Source organism: Eremomyces bilateralis (genome assembly GCF_010015585.1).
Source record: "Eremomyces bilateralis CBS 781.70 unplaced genomic scaffold P152scaffold_25, whole genome shotgun sequence".
NCBI lineage: Eukaryota > Fungi > Ascomycota > Dothideomycetes > Eremomycetales > Eremomycetaceae > Eremomyces > Eremomyces bilateralis.
Genome location: NW_022985091.1, coordinates 255,846 through 274,482, shown reverse-complemented (window position 1 = coordinate 274,482; position 18,637 = coordinate 255,846). Strand labels below are relative to the sequence as shown.

At 54.7% G+C, this 18,637-nt stretch overlaps 4 protein-coding genes across 4 annotated transcripts; 3 read left to right on the top strand and 1 right to left on the bottom strand.

Annotated features, from left to right (window-relative positions):
* Positions 1 to 5,638: 5,638 nt before the first annotated feature.
* On the top strand, positions 5,639 to 6,901 carry P152DRAFT_370131 (WD40 repeat-like protein; the record flags this gene model as incomplete). The annotated part of the gene is made up of 2 exons (XM_033675496.1): positions 5,639 to 6,551; positions 6,600 to 6,901. Coding segments are annotated over 2 exons (1,215 nt in total), but the record flags the coding sequence as incomplete, so codon positions are not given.
* Positions 6,902 to 11,644: 4,743 nt separating this feature from the next.
* On the top strand, positions 11,645 to 12,390 carry P152DRAFT_403577 (DSBA oxidoreductase; the record flags this gene model as incomplete). Its single annotated transcript, XM_033676713.1, has 2 exons — positions 11,645 to 11,835; positions 11,922 to 12,390. The coding sequence occupies 2 exons, from the start codon at positions 11,645 to 11,647 to the stop codon at positions 12,388 to 12,390; spliced, it is 660 nt and encodes a 219-aa protein (XP_033531052.1).
* A 1,214-nt stretch (positions 12,391 to 13,604) lies between these two features.
* P152DRAFT_403504 (alternative oxidase) lies at positions 13,605 to 14,905 on the top strand (the record flags this gene model as incomplete). The annotated part of the gene is made up of 5 exons (XM_033676706.1): positions 13,605 to 13,823; positions 13,936 to 14,091; positions 14,134 to 14,260; positions 14,327 to 14,693; positions 14,755 to 14,905. The coding sequence occupies 5 exons, from the start codon at positions 13,605 to 13,607 to the stop codon at positions 14,903 to 14,905; spliced, it is 1,020 nt and encodes a 339-aa protein (XP_033531051.1).
* Positions 14,906 to 15,378: 473 nt separating this feature from the next.
* On the bottom strand, positions 15,379 to 18,162 carry P152DRAFT_403357 (uncharacterized protein; the record flags this gene model as incomplete). The annotated part of the gene is made up of 4 exons (XM_033676700.1): positions 15,379 to 15,593; positions 15,653 to 15,934; positions 16,011 to 17,955; positions 18,007 to 18,162. The coding sequence occupies 4 exons, from the start codon at positions 18,160 to 18,162 to the stop codon at positions 15,379 to 15,381; spliced, it is 2,598 nt and encodes an 865-aa protein (XP_033531050.1).
* Between the last annotated feature and the right edge of the window lie 475 nt (positions 18,163 to 18,637).

Here is an 18,637-nt window from a genome sequence, read left to right as displayed (position 1 = left end):
GTTGGAGGCGGTTTAGAGGCGAAGTCTACGGAGGCAATTGCAATTGGTACAGGTAGATACTTACATTTAGTTTGTTATGGATTAGTGTTATGGATTAGTGTTATGGATTAGTGTGGTATTACTTTGTTTAGTGTGGATGGTCGAGTCTAGTACATTATTCGATCTTCGTAAGTCGTAACTTTGTTTCTCCTACACCTACACCAGGCCAGACTGCTGTGCTGCGCTGTGGTGGATCCTCAATTCCTCATCCGCGCGAGTGGCGTTTTTCTCGATGAATGAATGACATGGACAAGGGCATGGATCAGATGCTTGCGAGTTGTGACTGCACTGAGAGCATCTGATACACCCTTTCTACGGAATACTGCCCACAGTACGGAATAATCCCATCGGCTGCCCCTCCAGAGTCCAGGCATCATTTGCCGCTGACAGCAATAGGGAGTATTATCCCACCAGCCCTCGAGACTTGAGTACTCCCATAAGAATACCTCAAAAGCCTTGGCCTTCCCCCCTCCGCCCCCCGGGTGGCATAGTTGCTGGCGGGGAGATTCCAGCCTGCAGGTGTTACAGCAGAAGTGGCGTCCGTGGTGGGGGAGTTGGAACGGGTGCGCTCGAGTCTCGAGTCTCGAGTCTCGACAGGCGTAGTACGACGTAGATATTACAGCATCATGAACGCTCACCATCTGATTGACTGGTTCTCGGGAGCGATTGAGGAATGGGAGGGACGACAGATGGTTTCGTGCATCCCCTTAAACCGGCAATGGCAATTCTCGACGACTGGCTTGGACTGGCGGAATACTTTTCTCTCTCGAACTCCCAGGACCTCGATTCCTCGAATCTCGCGGCATGGATTGGGTTCCCGATTTCTTCCTTTGCCGGCTGCGAATGGTGCCCTTGGTATGGAATATACCACCACTCGGGATGGACTCCGCGGCACTCAGTTAGAGAAGGGGCTTCGTTCTGGCCAAATCAATATCTGACATGTAATCATGGAGCAACAAATACCTGCACCAGTCGTATCCGGTTCCGAATCCGAACATACTACGTAGTAACATAGCGAAGGACATAAGACATGACTCATGTCTAATGCTGTATGCAGCATTGGGTAATACCTACCAGACGCCCCACCACGGTGCTACGACGAGACCATGATGATGGTAAAGCGTGAGGGCGTCAGCGCGGGGCAATTCAGTCTGGTCACTCGTGGTTCGTGATTCTTCCCTACGAGGACTTAGGCGATACTTAGCGGGACGATCGTCGGCGGTCTCCTGTTCTACATTCGACCCTCTACAGTGCTCTTGGCCTCAGCCTCGACGGAGTACGGAAATACGGTAATAACGCTATCTCGACTGGGTGGATGATGTACAAAGAAGGTGGATCCCTTCCTTGGGGTTTCATTGGAATCGGCCGTGATCCGACAGCCTGGATGGTGTCTCGAAAACGGAAAAGCAATACACCAACGACCAGAAGAACCAGGTGGGTGTGTGTGTGTGTGTCTTACGTCCGTCGACAAGGTCGAAATATCGTCCTACAGACCCCCGGGCCAGGGCATAGGTTCATCTAGTATTGAATACTTCATGCAACTCTAATCCTCCGTACCCCGGTAACATACAGTATGCAATACAGACGGGGCTAGACTGGGCGCACCCCCCTCCACAGTCCACCACCATCAACTGCCAGGGCACCTGGTTAATCTGGACTGGCCATGCGACATGCACATTCAGATTTCAGATTCCGGAGTCTTTTCTCCACTTGAGGGACCACACGGCAGACCCCCTCATTGCAGGTCCCGCAACAATGCTCAATTCGCGCAACCTCCACTTCAGTCAGTCAACGACCATGACGGAGGACTTCCCCCCAAATGAATAACGAGCAGATGCCAACGGTGCCGAACGGTCGACGGACTGGACCCATTGTTTGGGCAAATTAATCCTATTGCCCTATCCGTTTAGGCCTTCAGGGACTACTTTCGGCTCTCTAATTCCCGCGCTAGTGAGTACTTAGTGACACTCTATCAATTGATCGTCCGGAGGTCTGAATCCTTCCGATTCCAGGCAGATCTCGGCCCGGCAAATTCAACGAGCGCAGGGAACAAGCCCGTTGTGCTCCACTAACTGATGATCTAGCCATACATTCATCTGATGTATGAGCTGACTATATTAAAATCTCGACCCGGATCAGTCATCGATGGCCATGATTCGGCGCTTTTTCCCTCAACAATTGCGCCCCAAATATTGCCAAGCAAGCTGATGGTAGCGTGGGTGGGTTGGTCCTTGACTCCTTGACCGTCCTTGTTAAGTGTACTGCCACCGAACATGCGTCACGCAGTCGGTCCTCCATTTCCCCAACCTCCGACCGCGAAAGGTCAACTGCTCACATGTCACGACTTGGAAAGGTTTAAAGAGCACGGGAACATGCACTCGCCATCCCGCTGCTGAGCTTCGGATCCCGCTTTCAACGCCACTCACCGCCAGCCTCGTGCCTGAGAGACTCGTGACGCCCGTAGCCCGTTGGTGCGCGTTTTTGGCGGGGCCCCTCCCGCCGCCTTCAACCTGTCGACACGATTCGAGACTCGAGACTTGAGACTCGGGCGCGACTTTCATCCCTGATCCTTCTCCGGGCTCCGGAAGACTTCCACAGTTCTCTCTGGCACGTCGAAAGGTCAAAGGTGTCGGCACTGTGATCCATGATCCCCGCATCCGGAACCCTGCATTCATCATAAGGCCATCCTGGGGTGATTGTCCAAACTGGGTTCGCTTGCGCTTATGTTCGGTAGGTATCGCAAAAACAGAAAAACAGAGAGAATACTTCAATATTCTGCGACTATGGTGCGGAACTGGGAACGAAACTACCATACAGAGAGCTCCATGCATGATGACGGAGGAGGCCAAATCCCCCAGAAGCTTTCCTGCCACTGAGCTGCCTCCACGGCGATCTTGAGGGATCTTTGCTCGCTAAAACTCTCTCGGCTGGCCGCTGCTGGCCATATCGGACTCTGGATCGGATGATCACGTTGGGGACCTGAGAAGCTCGAAGCCATGCAGGCATGGAACACTCCCGGGTCGCCTCGCATGCGATCCTCCCCAACCCACTGCGTGCTTGCAGTCGGATGCAGAGGAATATCGTGCCGAGGATTGCTATAGGCTAGTCTCGGGGTGCGTCGAGAACGAGACTCGATCTTGAATATTTTAAGTCTCGGGCTGGCTATTAGTGCGACGGTGCCTTGAAATCTTATTTGATGCAACTCAATTTCCGGTGCTGGATGTTGGAGCCACGTTCCCCGCAGCAGAAGGACGTTTCATATTGCTATCTTCTCCATGTCTTTTCCCGTTTCCGACATGATATCTCACTCAGCGTTCCCAGTGTCCATTGAGCGTTGAAAACTTGTTCTGAGCTAGAGTTACACGCAAACGGTGGAACGTTTCATCATGTAAACGTCGACCGAACTACAGAAGTGAAGGTGGCGGGTTTGAAAGCGCAGTGTGTGAGACGAGAGCGAATTGGGTTTGCAACAATGGGGGAGAGCTAATTGGCATTGCATTATCGTCCGAACCAACACAAGCTCTAATTACCTTCCGAATTGATTGATTGATTGAACACGAGGGTCTGACTTACATAGCAAGAGCTGTCTAGCTGCCTCCTCCTTCCGAGGTGGCCAAGGAGAATGATGGGAAGCTTTCCAAGCTACATGCTAGGGGCATCAGACTGCATCACTGCAGCAAGCCAGCAGTAGTGGTCAAGGAAGAGATATGTTCAATCCATGGCAACCTTTCAGCTCCTCCAGTGTGGTGTAGCTAGACCTTTCCAAGTCTACAACTTACATTATCTGACAAATATATCAAAAAAGAATATTTATGTTCTTTGCCGGACCGATTGAGTTCGAGCTGTGTCTATTCCACAAACTATACGGCCATTGATCAATTCGGTCTCCTTCGTACAATCGTACTCGGTAGTCGGTACGATATAAGCAGAGTAGTCGATTGCATGAGTTGTACTTCATCAGATTTATCTCCTGCTTGGGGTCTTAGTTAGGCACAAAGGCGACAAACACCCACGCAGCCGATGATCTGGACTGGGTCGACGGAGAATCAATGACTAATCCACCACATATGCATTGGCGCCTTGTGGCCTTGGCAGCTTAGTCCCTGGTCCCAACCTCCTCGATCCGATCACTCACGCCGGTTTATCTCGATGCAACGTCAATCCAATCGTTGGAATGGTAAGAACACATCCAACACGTCCCAAAAATCCCTCAAACCCGCTGCATTATAACTCGCTACAATTGTAAAACCCTCTCCCTCGGCCCTCTGAGCCGCTACCACCGTCCCTCACTTTCCCACGCATCTGGTTTATGAGCTGCATGATGCAAGCTTCATCACAACTTTCCCTTCCGCCATCACCGTTGCGGTCCAAGCATCAGGAAGTATTCGCCAATTCGAGTCTCATCCTAGCAACGGAGCTCCGTTTAGTCCAATCAATTCGAGTATCGTATTGCCTACTTTGCTGAACCTCGCGGGTCGTGCATATATTCGGCCAGCGGCAGTAAGGAAGCCTTTCCCCCCTTCTTCCCCGGGGTGCTACCGCAGAGCTCACCGCTTTTATATCAAACTCTCTCCAATCAGAGTGGACGGATCCTTGGAAGTCCCAGATACCTTCTCTTCCTCTTTTGTCCTTTTGGAACGACTCTTTGTACCGAAATCGATATCCAAAACATCAACCGCAGGATTCGAAAGCCTCCGACTTCGCACCAACGCCGTCGCCGGCTTACTGTCTGGATCAAAGGCCATACGAGCCCTGCCAGCACGTTGTCTCAAATCTCCAAATCCAATGGCCATGCCGGTTCATTGTCAGGACAGAAACATGCGGATAACCCTTTGATCTCAACTCTACCACCTCCAATGAAGCACGTGCTTCCCCCCTGATTTGGACCTTTCGACGTCCGAGAGTGCCAAGCTCGTCGTATTACCAAGCGTTCCGCTTCCACCCTACCCCTCGACATGGCCGAGGACCAGCTTCGACGCTCCTCCACCGCTTCGGGAACGCGTCCTATTCCGCAACCCCCTCCTCCACCGCCTCCACCTCCGCCACGCGCCCAACGGTCGGGCTGGGCGCGATTGGTCCCTCAGCAATTCACTACCTATGCAGCTGTGACATCGGGGGCGGCGTCAGTTAGACCCTCCAACCAGGCGAGGCAGGTGGACGAGGAGAGACGACGTGCATTTGCTAATTTTACCGGGTAAGTGGATCTGAGCATCATACAGCACGGCGCACCCGTGCCGATCCGTCCGTCAGGATGCTGGAAGCCCCGGAGTTCTGCTCCTGGGCCATTTAGACTTTTCCGTGGCTTTTTGGCGATGTTAGTTTCTTAAGATCTCTCTGCCTCGGACCAGTACCTCGTGGGCTACAGGTATTGGCCGATAGTGCGATCAACAGCCGACATCGCGTTGGAATCTGCATTGTCAGGAACACGCATATTTAGAATCTTAATACCCACCGCCTATCTCTTCACCGGTTCTCTCAATCTGTATTCAGTTCCCTCCGATTGGCTTTCGCATACGCTGTTTTTGTTGCATTGTTGCATTATACCAAGATCCTTGCTGACATTCAGGCGTTCAGAAGACCCAGCGCACCTCAAGAAGCGTCCCACAAGACTGGATTAGAGATAGCTGCTTTCGATGTCAACCATGACCGCACGACGGCCATCCTTGCGGGCCGAGAGATCCTCAAGACCGTCCGAATCGACAACGACCGCTGCGCGGAGGAGACCAACCTCCGTGCCAAACTCACCCAGGTCGCCTCTCACCGCGATGAGGTTGCTGGAACTAGAGTCGGACTGCCTCGGAACCTCCCGTCGCATCGGGCCAATCTCAACATCCACGATGTGAAGTGGAGCCATAAAGACTTCGACTCCTGCATTGCCACAGCATCCACGTCGGGGAAGATCGTGCTGTACGACCTAAACAAGCATTCTCTAGAGTTAGCTCGTCTACATGAGCATAGTCGCCAAGTCCACAAGCTTGCTTTCTCTCCCTTTCAGGGCTATGGCCTCCTCTCTGCCTCTCAAGACGGATCGGTCCGCTTCTGGGACCTCCGGGACCTCTCCCGCAATCAATCCACCGTCTATGCCGGATCTTCTTCGTCGCTTTTGGCTTGCGGTAGTCGCTACACCTATAGCACCAATCAAGCAGATGGCGTCCGTGACGTGAAGTGGTCTCCCGTCGACGCCGTCCAATTCGCCTTTGGCACCGACTCCGGTACCGTGCAGTGCTGGGATCTTCGTTTCCCTGTTCGCCCCACGGTTAAGATCACCGCCCACGACAAGATCGTTACCTGCGTGGATTGGCATCCTGGTGGACAGTATTTGGCATCTGGCAGCGCTGACAAGACCATCCGTTGCTGGAACATCGGTCCTGGTCCCTCACAAGAAGAGGTGCCAACGGAGTCCAAAAACCCGAATAAGCGACTAAAACCGTCGTACTCTATCCGTTGCCCAGCCCCTGTTGCCAAGATCGCCTGGCGAACTCCTGCATGGTCCGACATTCCTATTCCGTCCAGTTCATTCTACCCTGATGCAAATGCACCTCCGTCATCGGCACAATCAGTAAACGTATGGCAGACGACACATCTCGCAGCATCGTACGCAACCCGTGACCTGCGGACGGTGCATGTCTGGGATTTTCGGCGCCCGCATATTCCGTTCCGAGGATTTTCCCCTTTCGACACCGCCCCGACCGACCTATTATGGCACTCGCAGCATCTTCTGTGGCTGGTGAGCCGTGAAGGCATCTTCACCCAAGCAGATGTGGCGTTGGCGCCGAAATGTATCGACAGGAGGCCGTGGGCGGCCATCGGCGTCAACCCGGCGGGTGATTCGGTGGCGGCAGTTACGTCAAGACCGCGAAAGCGTGGTGCGGCGCAAACCGTGCCATTAGACTTGGAGGCCCGCGAGCAACCACTTCGTGAAAGACAGCCTGGTTCGGGATCCGGCATCGTATCATCTTCATCGAGCACTGGGACATCAACCAACACTAACACAAGTAACTACCCGACTATCAGCTTGCCGCTTCCAACAAGGAGTGCCGCCGATGACAGTGTCGATGATGTCTTTCTATCACACTCGCCATCCGCTCGAGCCAATCATTTGACGCAATCTTTGGCTCCTTCATCATCCATCTCCACGGGGGCAACTTCCAATCTCCGACATCATGGACGGACTCACTCCTCGCGGTCTACCAAATCTTTCTCCAACACCCCTCCTCTCGAGGACTTACGATTCCCAGGGAACAATCTTGGCGAACCTCCCGCAAAGGTCGTCCTCCTGGAGGAGTCAATGAAGCCCCGCGATGAGCAGCCGAGACGCCGTGCGCAAGCCGGGATGAAGGGCATGTTGCCTGGCATCTGGGGAGCGGGTTTGCAGGGAGGCGTGAAGGAAGGGTGGACGTATGCTGCAGTGAAGTGGCGATTTGCAAGAGACGTATCGTTGGAAGGCCTGGTAGTTGGCGGGTGGCCAGATACTGAAGCGGTCAGAGCCGTTGTGAAGCTACTAGACGATCCACTGCATAGGGACACGGGCAACGGCATTGGGGCAGTCGATCCAAACGTTCAGCTCGTTGCCAAGGATGCGTTGGATCGGCTACTAAAAGAGGTGGTGGTTCCGTTCGAGCGAAACGCGGAATATTCAACCAAGACGGCCAACTTCCGTACCGCTCAGACTATGAGACTCGTTGGTGCGCTAGCAGCCGTGTGGGTGAAGGGTCGCATCAAATCCGCTGCAGAGGCGAAGTTGAAGAGGCTCAAGGAGCAGAAGGAGACAAGGGAGAAAAGAGCCGGGAAGGGGGCAAAGGAGCTATCTGGTTCTCCAGCAGTCAAGAGTATACCACGAGGAAGTCCGTTTCCCGCAAAGGAGAGGGCTTTGCCACAAAGCAGCAATAACCGCGTAGCAGAAGCGTCACCTCTAAACCCGGCCAGGCGCGCGATCGACAGTCCATCTGTTGCCCAACCCTCATCTACGCCGCTTCAACATCCACCCTTATTAGCCCCGCCCATCCAAAGGGTAGAATCTACTTCAAATGTCCCGACGCCAGTCGCCCGGCCGGTACCCGTCCAGACACAAGCCCAAGCGCACGGGACGCAGTCGCAATTGAGTCTGCCCGACCCAGACGATGAAGAAGAGACAATAAAGCTACCGCCCAGTTTATTTCCCCATCCGCAGACCTCATTCAGTCCCTCCTCCAAGCCCATGGACACCAACCGAAATGCGAAACCGCAAAATGCGCCGAATCCAGAACCATGGTATCCATCCTTCGACGTGTCGGAGCGCCGTGCGCAGTTTTCAAACTGGCGACCGCAATCCAAGCGGCTCCTAGAGTTAGAGTCTCCGCTTCTCGACCCAACCCACCCAAGTTCATCCCCTCAGGCTCCAAGAGGCCAGGGTGGTCATAGTCTTGCGCTATCACGGTCCCCTTTGGTTCTAACCGCACAGCCTAGTGCTCAACAGGACCCATCCCCGCAGGCCGTTGCCGGCAGCGCTCGAGCAACGGGGGGTATCGACATACGCCCTGGAGTCGAGCGACACAATTCCGGCGAATCGTTCACGATGTTCTCCGAGGGGTCGAGCGTCCGGTCTTCCAAGGGATTCAGCAATGTTGGTTCTTTTGCAGATCGGAATGGGCTTGGGGGGATTGCAGAAGATGAAAGCGAGGAAGGCGCAATGCCGAGAAGCGCCCAGTGGAGCAGCCTGAGTGGATCCGGGGAAGGCGCGATGCGGACTCCTGGAATAGGGAAGGAACGGGAACGACCCACGGTTAAGGAAGGCACAGAAACAGACGGAGGAAGCTTAAAGGCTGCCGGCAGCTGGTCCGGTCCGTTCAATCTAAGCGGCGAAAGTACAGGTGACAGTTCACCAGTGGTGGAACGGTCGTCGAGGCGCGTTCAGGTTCCAGGCCCCATCCCCGTGCCGATCGCTACGCCAAGGGCCAGAGATGAGGGCGTTGAGGAAGAAAGGCCGAGAGTGGCCATGAGCGCACGACCGATTCCAGAGGGCGATACTGAAGGGACCGGAGAAGATATCGCCAGCTCCCACGAGGTTGAGATGAGCAAGACGGAGGTCGCCACCGTCCAGGCCCTCACCCGAGCACAGTTGATGCGCAAGGGTAGCGATGAGAGCGAGTGGTACAGTAGCGTTGGCAGCAAGAGCAGCTTCGCTCGTCCTCGACTAGATACCGTGAGCAGTGAAGGTGAGGCAATGGATGCGAGTGGGACCATAATCGCCCCCAGCGAGAGTGGACTGCCCCACACACCCGCGCATGATGTTCCGGGGGGTTCATCAGAGCGCCAACAGACAGACTCGGCGGGCAATTTACTGGGCCAGTCTCTTCCGAAAGAGGATTACTTTGAGTTGGGCATGAAGAGAATGCCGAAGCCAGAGAGGGGTACCACCGTGCATCCGCTCACACTCTCCGACTTCACTCATCCTTCTGCGTTACCTGACCCAGACGACATTGATTCCAAGGATCACATGCATCCTGTTCCCCTTTCCGGGCTCCTTCCTCAGCTCCTTCAGTTCCACACTGCGCATATCTCGGACGCCCAAGTTGCTACACACATCCTTCTCCTACTCATCCCCCTGCTATCTCTCCACCCGCCTATCTCCCAATTACTTCCTCACGCCGCCGTTTCCAATATCCTTGGTGAGCTCAGCCAGCTTTCAACCCCGCCTGGGCTTCTGTCTTCGGCGCGAAAACAGCTTCTTTCGCTCGATGCAGCGGGCCTCAACCCCATGCAAACGGAGGCCATCATTGCGACATATGCCGCCCAATTAGACGCGCTTGGCCACGTGGTTCCCGCGGCAGCCATTCGCAACCTCTGCTATCCACTTTTTCCGGCGGTATGGGAAGACGCAACCCGGCAACAGATCATTGCGATCACCTGCGGAAGATGCAACAAGAAAAAAGGTGCCATCGCTTCCACACCGGCTTCACCGGGCAAGTTGCCGCGCAATGCTGCGGCTCCAGGCGTTGCCGGAGCGGGTGCACTGGCCCATGGCGGTGCCTTGTCCACTCCGAGTATGCTCCAACCAGGCCTAACTGCGCAAGCGGTCGTCAACATCCATTGCATGCGCGAGGGCTGCGGACCGGTCGAGGAGGCTCGAATCTGCGGGATCTGCGAATGTAGGGAGAGCCCGTTTGGCAGTCACGGTGCTCTTGGCATGCGCAAAGGAAAAAGCAAGCGGCGACATGGACGAAGGGATTCGTTGCAAGCTGGCGTGGACCCCAAGCATTTCGCCTTTCTTACTGCTTACGCCCAGCCTCATGAGCAAGTTGAGGATGGCAAAAAAGAGGACGTAGACGAGACGGATTTCGCCCCCTTAGAGCCCGTCCCTCACTACACCTCGCTCCTCTCCGCATGCCCCATTTGCTTCCACGTCGCCCACAATGCATGTCGAACCGCCCTCCTCTCACCGACTCCTTCCATCTCCCTCACCTCCTCCGCATTTTCTTTCGGCCTCGGCGTCCCGTCTGTGACCGAGGGCCAATGCCACGTTCCCGGCTGCGTGTGCGACTGTGTCGCCGGACCCTGGCGCATGGAGAAGGAGCGGATGCGCGAGGAGAAGAATCGCGAAATGAAAGGGAGCGTCAGGAAGGATGAATGGAGAGTGGGCGTCAGTGGTGCGGTGAAGGAGGCGGTAAGCGGGCTAGGTGCGGGGCTGAGTGACGAGCGGGTAGATAGGCTAGATATCCGGGCTGGTCGTGGGCGGGATGGGAAGGGTCAGGAAAGGAGCCCCCGGGATAAGAGAGCAGATCGCGAGAGGGACAAGGAGCGGGACAAGGAGCGGGAGAGGGAAAGGGATGCGAAGAGAGGGTTGAAGGTCCGGTTTGGTGGTAGCTAAGGGGCGACATGAATATACCCAGAGGACTGATTTGGGCATGGCGTTCGGATGGTATCTTCATCATGAGAGCCACGTGGTCTCACTGTACGATATATGTAGCACACCGTAATACACATCACTTAATGAGTCCATCAATTGTCACCTTGGACTCTTTAAATGGATTTCTGAACATCTGTGGAAGGAGAAAGGTCACGTGGAGATATACGGAGACAATTAAAGGGTTCATTAGGCGTTCACATTGATGAATTATGTACCAGATGGCATCAGATGCATCAATACATTGATAATATCAATCACATCTTCAGTGTTTTCAAATAATACCGTATGGCAGTGTTACTCTGTCAAATGTGTAATCCCCATAGCCTGTATGAAGTTACTCGGCATCACGTCATACATCGTTCGTATTGAATGCGACTTCAACTCGGCAATGTCTGAACTGAGAAATGCGGGGCGGCATCTTGTTACATTATGGCAAGCTCTCTGTCGCCCATACACATGACTTTTTTTTTGAATTATCGGCGTTAAGAGTTTCAAGTACCAATTTTCTGATATAGCGCGGAGAGGGCACGGCAAGCTCTTGTTCTGTTGCTTGGTAATCAAAAGGGTGGCGCAAATAACGCAATTCCGAGATATTATAAATACTTTGAGCATCTGGAAGCCGGCACCTCCAGCGGCACCTTTTTGGAATCCATCGAGTTGAGTTAAAGTCCAACTTCGAAGTCATAAAATTCCGTGTTCATGAGAGCTACACTGCCCAAGATGACGCAGTTCAACATTCAAGTGGTTTCCGACAACGTCTGCCCCTGGTGCTACATGGGCAAGAAGCGGTTGGATAAGGCCATTCAACAATACACGTCGAAATATCCCGACTCGCAGGATACATGGAATATCACATGGAAACCCTTCTACCTTAACCCCCACGCACCGAAGGCTAGTGTGGACAAAGCAGAGTATGCTCCCTCCCCTCCCTGCACAAGTCCGGCAGGGAAGCTACATCAACCCTCCTCGACATATCATATACTGACACACGCATCAGATATTACCAGTCCAAATTTGGCCCCGAGCGCACCCGCGGGATCTTCGCCAACCTCTCCCAGCTCGGCCTTTCCGAAGGCATCCACTACAAATTTGGCGGCCGCACCGGCAACACCCGCGACTCGCACCGGCTGGTGCAACTGGGCCGGGAGCGTGGTCTCGGTACGCGCGTCATCGAGGAGCTCTTCAAGGGCTACTTCGAGAATGAGCAGGACATCACGAGCCACGGGTTCCTGCAGACGGCGGGGGAGGCGGCGGGGCTGGATGCCGCTGAGGTGCGGGACTGGCTGGGGAGTGATAAGGGGGGGAAGGAGGTGGATCGGGAGGTGCAGGAGGCGTATGAGGAGGGGGTCAGTGGGGTGCCGAATTTCACGGTTGGGGGTTATGAGATTCCGGGGGCCCAGGAGCCGGTGGCGTTTGTGAAGTTGTTCGAGAGGATTAAGTCCAAGGAGAGGGAGAGTAAGGCATAGGCGCGTCTGGAATGCAGCAAGGATGAGCGTTCGCTATGCGGTCTAGGCCACCTGTTGGTTGGTCTCAGTCTGCGGTATCGCGGGAAGAACCGCAGATTGGACGTCACGGGCCAAAGTGAGTTCATGAGTAATGAAAGGCATTGTGTATATCAGAATCGACGTCGAATCGGATCTCGGCCGAAAGCTACGACACCGATCTTCGGCATGGTACAGACTCGGCTAACATTGACGGCTCCGAGGCCTCAATTGAGCATTCTCATTGGCAGTAACCCCGGAGAGGCTCTGATATTGAAGTTTGAACCCTAGAACAGAGAACCACATAACTGGGAATCGAGATCGGACCCAAGCGAGGACGCCAGATCATATGCAATACGCTAATCAGCTAATCCATGGTAAACCTCATATATCGGCCACGAAAGTTCCCGGGTGACTTGCGGTGACTGGTGAGGATTGCATATCGAAAGGGGGATCAGGGGATGGAGAAGGGGGAGATGGAGGCGAGAAACCGAAAATTGCCATCACGGATCCAACACCCTACGGAAGGCGGAAATAGACAAATCTCGAAGCTCGAAGATACAAATGCTAAACTAGGTCATCAAACTTTTCAACTTTCTAGTGAGCTGAAAAGTTGGTTGTTCAGCTGCCACGAGGAATGTGTCGTTGCTGGTGACGATCCCTAATCTTTCCGACCCGACAGTTAACCCGCCACTTCGCTCTCACCAAATTCGCGGAGAAAGTCGGAATCCACATGGGACGCCTCTCCAATGTCTTAATCAATTTTGCGCCGTAAGGCTGACACCGACATAGCGTCTTTCTCTGAGGCCGAACATGAAGGTATGACTGTAGCAATTAGCATGGTACCGTCGCAGCTGAGAGCGCAATTGCGTAATGGTACGGCCCGCGTGCCGTTTTGCGGTGAGTTTCCAGCGGCGATCAAGGAATAAGAAGGATCCCGACTATTCCTGAGCCACCAACAAGGAATCCGGCCAAGGAATTGGATGTACGTGCGGACGTAGCGGAAGCATGGTAGGCCAATGGTGTTAATCCAAGGCGCGTCCCGTATTGGGGGTCTCGAAGGTGAATATAAGGGAACGTGGGTTCATTCCTTTTGTCTTTGTCTGTTCTTGCTTGAACCTCAGGACTTCCAATCTGTACATTTTCTATTCCTCCAAGTCAAACACATATCAATTTGGACTTCAATTACTATCTCACCAATGTCCATCTTACGGTCAAGTATCCCTCGCACTGTTTTAGCTCCAGGGTCGTCGACCCAAGCACTCCGAGCAACATGCTTGGTCTGCCACTCCGCACCTCTCACATCCCCCTCACCACGATGGACTCCATATACTCGAGCCTTCAGCACTACACCACGCCGACCCATCAAAGACTTCTTCCCGGCCCCTGACACACCTGGTATCGTCAAAACCGAAGCAGTACGTTCCTATTCCCATTCGAACCTCTCGACGCTCCTGCATGATGACGTTTCAACGCCCCCGGTCCACTACCTCATGTAGAGTATGATATGCTAAACCCCTGATGTGACAGGCATGGCCCCACCCCGTCTACACCGACGCGCAAATGAAAGCCGTCGTGGTCGCCCACCGCGACGTGCGCAACATGTCCGACCGCGTCGCCTTCACCATGGTCCGCATCCTGCGGTGGGGCCTGGACCTGGCATCCGGCTACAAGCACGATAAAGCGGTCAAACTGAACGCGGCGGACCCGGCCGCCGCGCAGGCGAAGTACGGGATGAACGAGAGGAAGTATCTGATCCGGAATATCTTCTTGGAGTCGGTGGCGGGGGTCCCGGGGATGGTGGCGGGGATGCTAAGGCATTTGCATAGCATGCGGAGGATGAAGCGGGATAATGGTACGTCGATGGCCTTTGGCCGAACCTGTTGTGTATCAGGAAGGCCGAGTCGCTAACCCCACCAAGGTTGGATCGAAACCCTCCTCGAAGAATCATACAATGAGCGCATGCATCTCCTGATCTTCCTAAAGATCGGCGAGCCCGGCTGGTTCATGCGATTCCTCGTCCTTGGCGCCCAAGGTGTCTTCTTCAACGCCATGTTCATCAGCTACCTGATCTCGCCGCGCACCTGCCACCGCTTCGTCGGCTTCCTAGAGGAGGAGGCCGTGCTGACGTACTCGCGGGAGATCGAGGCCATCGAGGCTGGCAAGCTGCCGAAATGGGAGAAGATGGACGCACCACAGATCGCCATCGATTACTATAAGATGCCGGAGGGCCAGCGGACGATGAAGGATCTGCTGATGTACGTCCGTGCGGACGAGTCGAAGCATCGGTAAGTGACCCGGGAATTCTGCACAACGTCGAATCCCCAGCCATGCTGACTCGTGATATAGGGAGGTGAATCACACGTTGGCCAATCTTGACCAGAACAGCGACCCGAATCCGTACGTGTCGAAGTTCGAAGACCCGAGCAAGCCACATCCGCGGAAAGACCTGGCCTATCAACGGCCCACCGGCTGGGAGCGCGACGATGTCATCAACTAGAGTGGACGTCTTCCACGAAATCGCTCGGCAAACGCCTCTACTTCAATTTGAGGTTATGGGAGAGTAATTTTAGCACAGCTCCCGGTTTATCTCCCTCTCTATTTCTATTTCTATCCTACGAAACGGGTTCCTGCGAGGTTCGCAGTGAATGGGTACGGCGCAATCGGGCGACACTGCCAAAGGGCAGCAGAGCGGGTTTAGATAGAGCAACCCCATTAGTGCTCATACATTTCATTCAGTTTTGTACGTGGAACCTCTCTTAATGACCATCGAATGCGATCCCCAACCCCTGGGCAATCCAACCATATGGCCAAAAAACATCGTCTATTTTTCGCGTCGAAATCGACCGCATTCCGTCCCTTCTATACAATCCAGCTCGTCCGAACATGAGCCTCGCATCCCGTTCCTATTGTCGCCAAACCCAGCAACATCGACGCTAATCAGGCACCCGCCCCATGATTTTGTCGTGGGATCTATCGCGTGTCGGGAATATGCCCCCCATCCACCACCGCCACCGCCCCGACGTTCCCCGCATCCGCCGACCCGTTGAGCAGCTGAATGACCGATATGACATCCGACGGCTCGAGCAGGTGCCAGCTGGCATGCGTCTGCTTGGAGCTCGCGCCCACGGTGACCGAGAAGACCTGCGAGGAGGGCAGTCGGCAGTTACGCAGGGAGCGGAACATATCTGTAATCGATGATTAGCGCACGAACGGAACACCGAGTATCGCTGGAGGTTATGCCTACCTTCGTCCGTAAAATCGTCGCCCAGGCACAAAACGAAATCCGGCTCCATCGCCGGGTTACCGCGATACTGCTCCACCAGCCGCTTGGCGATGGCGCCCTTGTTCAAGAAGCGCGGCCGGACTTCCAGGTTCGCCTTGCCGGCCATGACATCCACGTCCCATTTTTTACCCACGGTGGCCTGGAGCAGATCTTGGCACTCCCGAGCCTGGAAGGTGCCGAATTCGGGGTCAGCGCGGCGGTAGTGCCAGGTCAGGGCGATCTTTTTCGCCTCGATGAAGGAGCCTGGGGTGGTTAGTGGGAGGTTGCAGCCGGGGTAACGAGGGATCGCGGGTTGGTTTGGAGAATGTGGATAGGTTACCTTGAGTGCGCTCCGTATACTGTTGAAAGATGTCGACCACCTCCTGTTGCCAACCCATGTCCATTTCCTCGGCCAGGTTGACCCATTCCTCCGTGCGTGGTTCCCGCAGGAAACTGCCATGCTCTGCAGACAGGCCCAGCTCGGAGATGTGGCCCCACCACTCGTCGAGGAACGCCTGGTCGCGGCCGCTGATGATCCACACCTCGTTGTGCGGGTCGGAGGCCAGGGTCTTCAGCGTGCGGATGATCCGGTCCGAGGGGATCGCCGCGGAGGGCGACTGCACGATGTTGACGAGCGTCCCGTCGTAGTCGAACATGAAGAGCCGCCGCTTGGCTTTGCGGTACTGCGCCAGGAGCTTCGAGCGGTCCAAGGGCGGGGTTGCGGAGGATTGGTCGAAGGACGCGAGGTTGGCGAGGAGGCGGCGAAGGAAGCTGTTGGTCCAGGACTGGACGGTGCTCGATGTCACATGTGCGTAGAGATTTTCCTGTCGCTCTTTGCGTTCCTCGGGGCTCATGGTCAAGGCATATACAATCGCATTCGCCACCCCGTCAAAGTCCCAGGGGTTGACATGAATCGCGTTGGTGAGACTTCCAGCCGTTCCCGAGAATTCCGACAAGATCAACGGCCCGTGGTTGTCTTTCTGGCAGACCACATACTCGAGGCTGGTCGTGTTGATACCATCTCGGACCGACGTGATCAAGCCCACGTCTGCGGCGCGCAGAAGCGCAAAGTACTCCTCCTTGGGCACGTACTGCGGGAAGTGATGGACGGGCGAGAACTGTAGTGATCCATACTTCCCGTTGATCGTGTGGACCAGGTCTCCAATCTTGTTGACTGTGTTCGTCTCTTCATCATCGGTCTGCATATCCAGGCTGCTGGAGCTGGTGATCTGGATGAGGACGACTTTATCCCGCCATTCGGGATACTTCTCGAGGAGCGCCTGGAAACCCTGCAGTTTCTGGGTCACGCCCTTCGCGGTATCGAGTCGGTCACGGCCGACGATGATCTTCTTCCCCGCATACATCTCCTTGATCCGTTTGATTTTTTCATCGATGGATGGGTCACCGAACGCATCTTTCTCGGCCTTGGCGGCATTTATTCCGATGGGGAATACGTCGGTTGCAACATGCGCTCCGTATGCGTCCACCCCTGCTGCGGATGATTCAAAGCCCAAAATGCGCGTGCAGCAAGAAGCAAAGTGGCGGGAGTAACTATACGATTGGAAACCAATCATATTGGCACCGAGCACGCCTTCCAAGATCTCCTTCCGTCGACTGAGACACCGGTAGAACTCGCTGCTCGGGAATGGGACATGTAGATAGAAACCAATGAACACCCCTGGGAGGCGTTGTCGCAGCAAACTTGGCAAAAGCAGCAGATTGTAATCGTGGACGATGATGACGTCTCCGGGTTTATAGATCGCCACGATCTTGTCGGCGAAAATCTTGTTCATCCGGTAGTAGTCTGCCCACGCCTTACGCACCGCTCGCCCGTCGTCTGGCTGGTTGAGCTTGTAATGAAACAGGGTGTATAACTGATGCTCTGGATATCGTCGCCAACGCCGCTGATCTTTGATAAGGTAATTCCCATCCTGGTCCTCATTTTCATCGTCGAGTAGCCAGACCGGAACCATGGTGCCGCGGTCGCTCTGGTTGAGCTGCTTCTCCAGCCGGTCTCGATCGGCTTTGGTAATCCGAATGCCTTCGGGGTTTTCCGGTTCAGGGAGGTTGCGGTTGACATTCACCGGGATGGGGGCAGCGGCTTTGTTGAGCGGGATCAGTTGGCCGAGGGCATTGATGATCGCCTGTCCGGTACTGGGAGGCTCGGCGAGCTGACTGATTTCTCCCGTCCAGCCAACAAGGGTGTGGTTCCATGTGGATTCGGGGGAGGCGAGGTAAGCCAGGGAGTCGTAAAGGGCGGATGTGCCTCTTCTCGGTTTCAGTTCCTGACGATGTCAATCTTCTTGCTGATCTCATGTCGACTCGCTGATCCTTACCCAGTCTGACCGCGGTTTCAATCCAACATCGTACGGTATACAAAAGGTCGCGGAGATGATGGAGCCGCTGAGGTTGAGGTTCGGGTGGGCGGTTCTCGGGTTGAAATATCCATCCTCTTTCTCCTCAGAGTCGCCAGTCAGGCTGAGTCGGCTCATCAGGTCGTTACCGGTTCCCGACACAGTACCCACTGGGGTCGGTGATCCAGAGTTCCGGGCTTCTGAGACCGACTGGATATCTCCCCTCTCCCTCATCCCCCCGACGTCATCCACATAGGCGGACTTCTCTCCCAAGGGAAAGCCGGGGGTTACAACGGGATCGTTATGGGGACTGGGAGAACTGGACAAAGACATTATGGCGAGGCCCGAGGTTGCGATCGGATCTGCGCATACGATAGTTAGCGATCAAAGAGGACAAGGACAGCCGGTTCTCCAACCCATGAACACCCAGATGTCGGCCTGGGTTGATGCCGTACGAGTAGAGCGAATGGGGGCTCACCTGAAGGAATAGATATTTACTCGACAGCAACACGTCATAACATAGCGAAAGACAGTCCAATTGCTATTCACAATGCCGTTTTCAGAAGCAATGTAGAAAAAGGGTAACGTATAGGTCGGATGAGTGAGAGTCGAT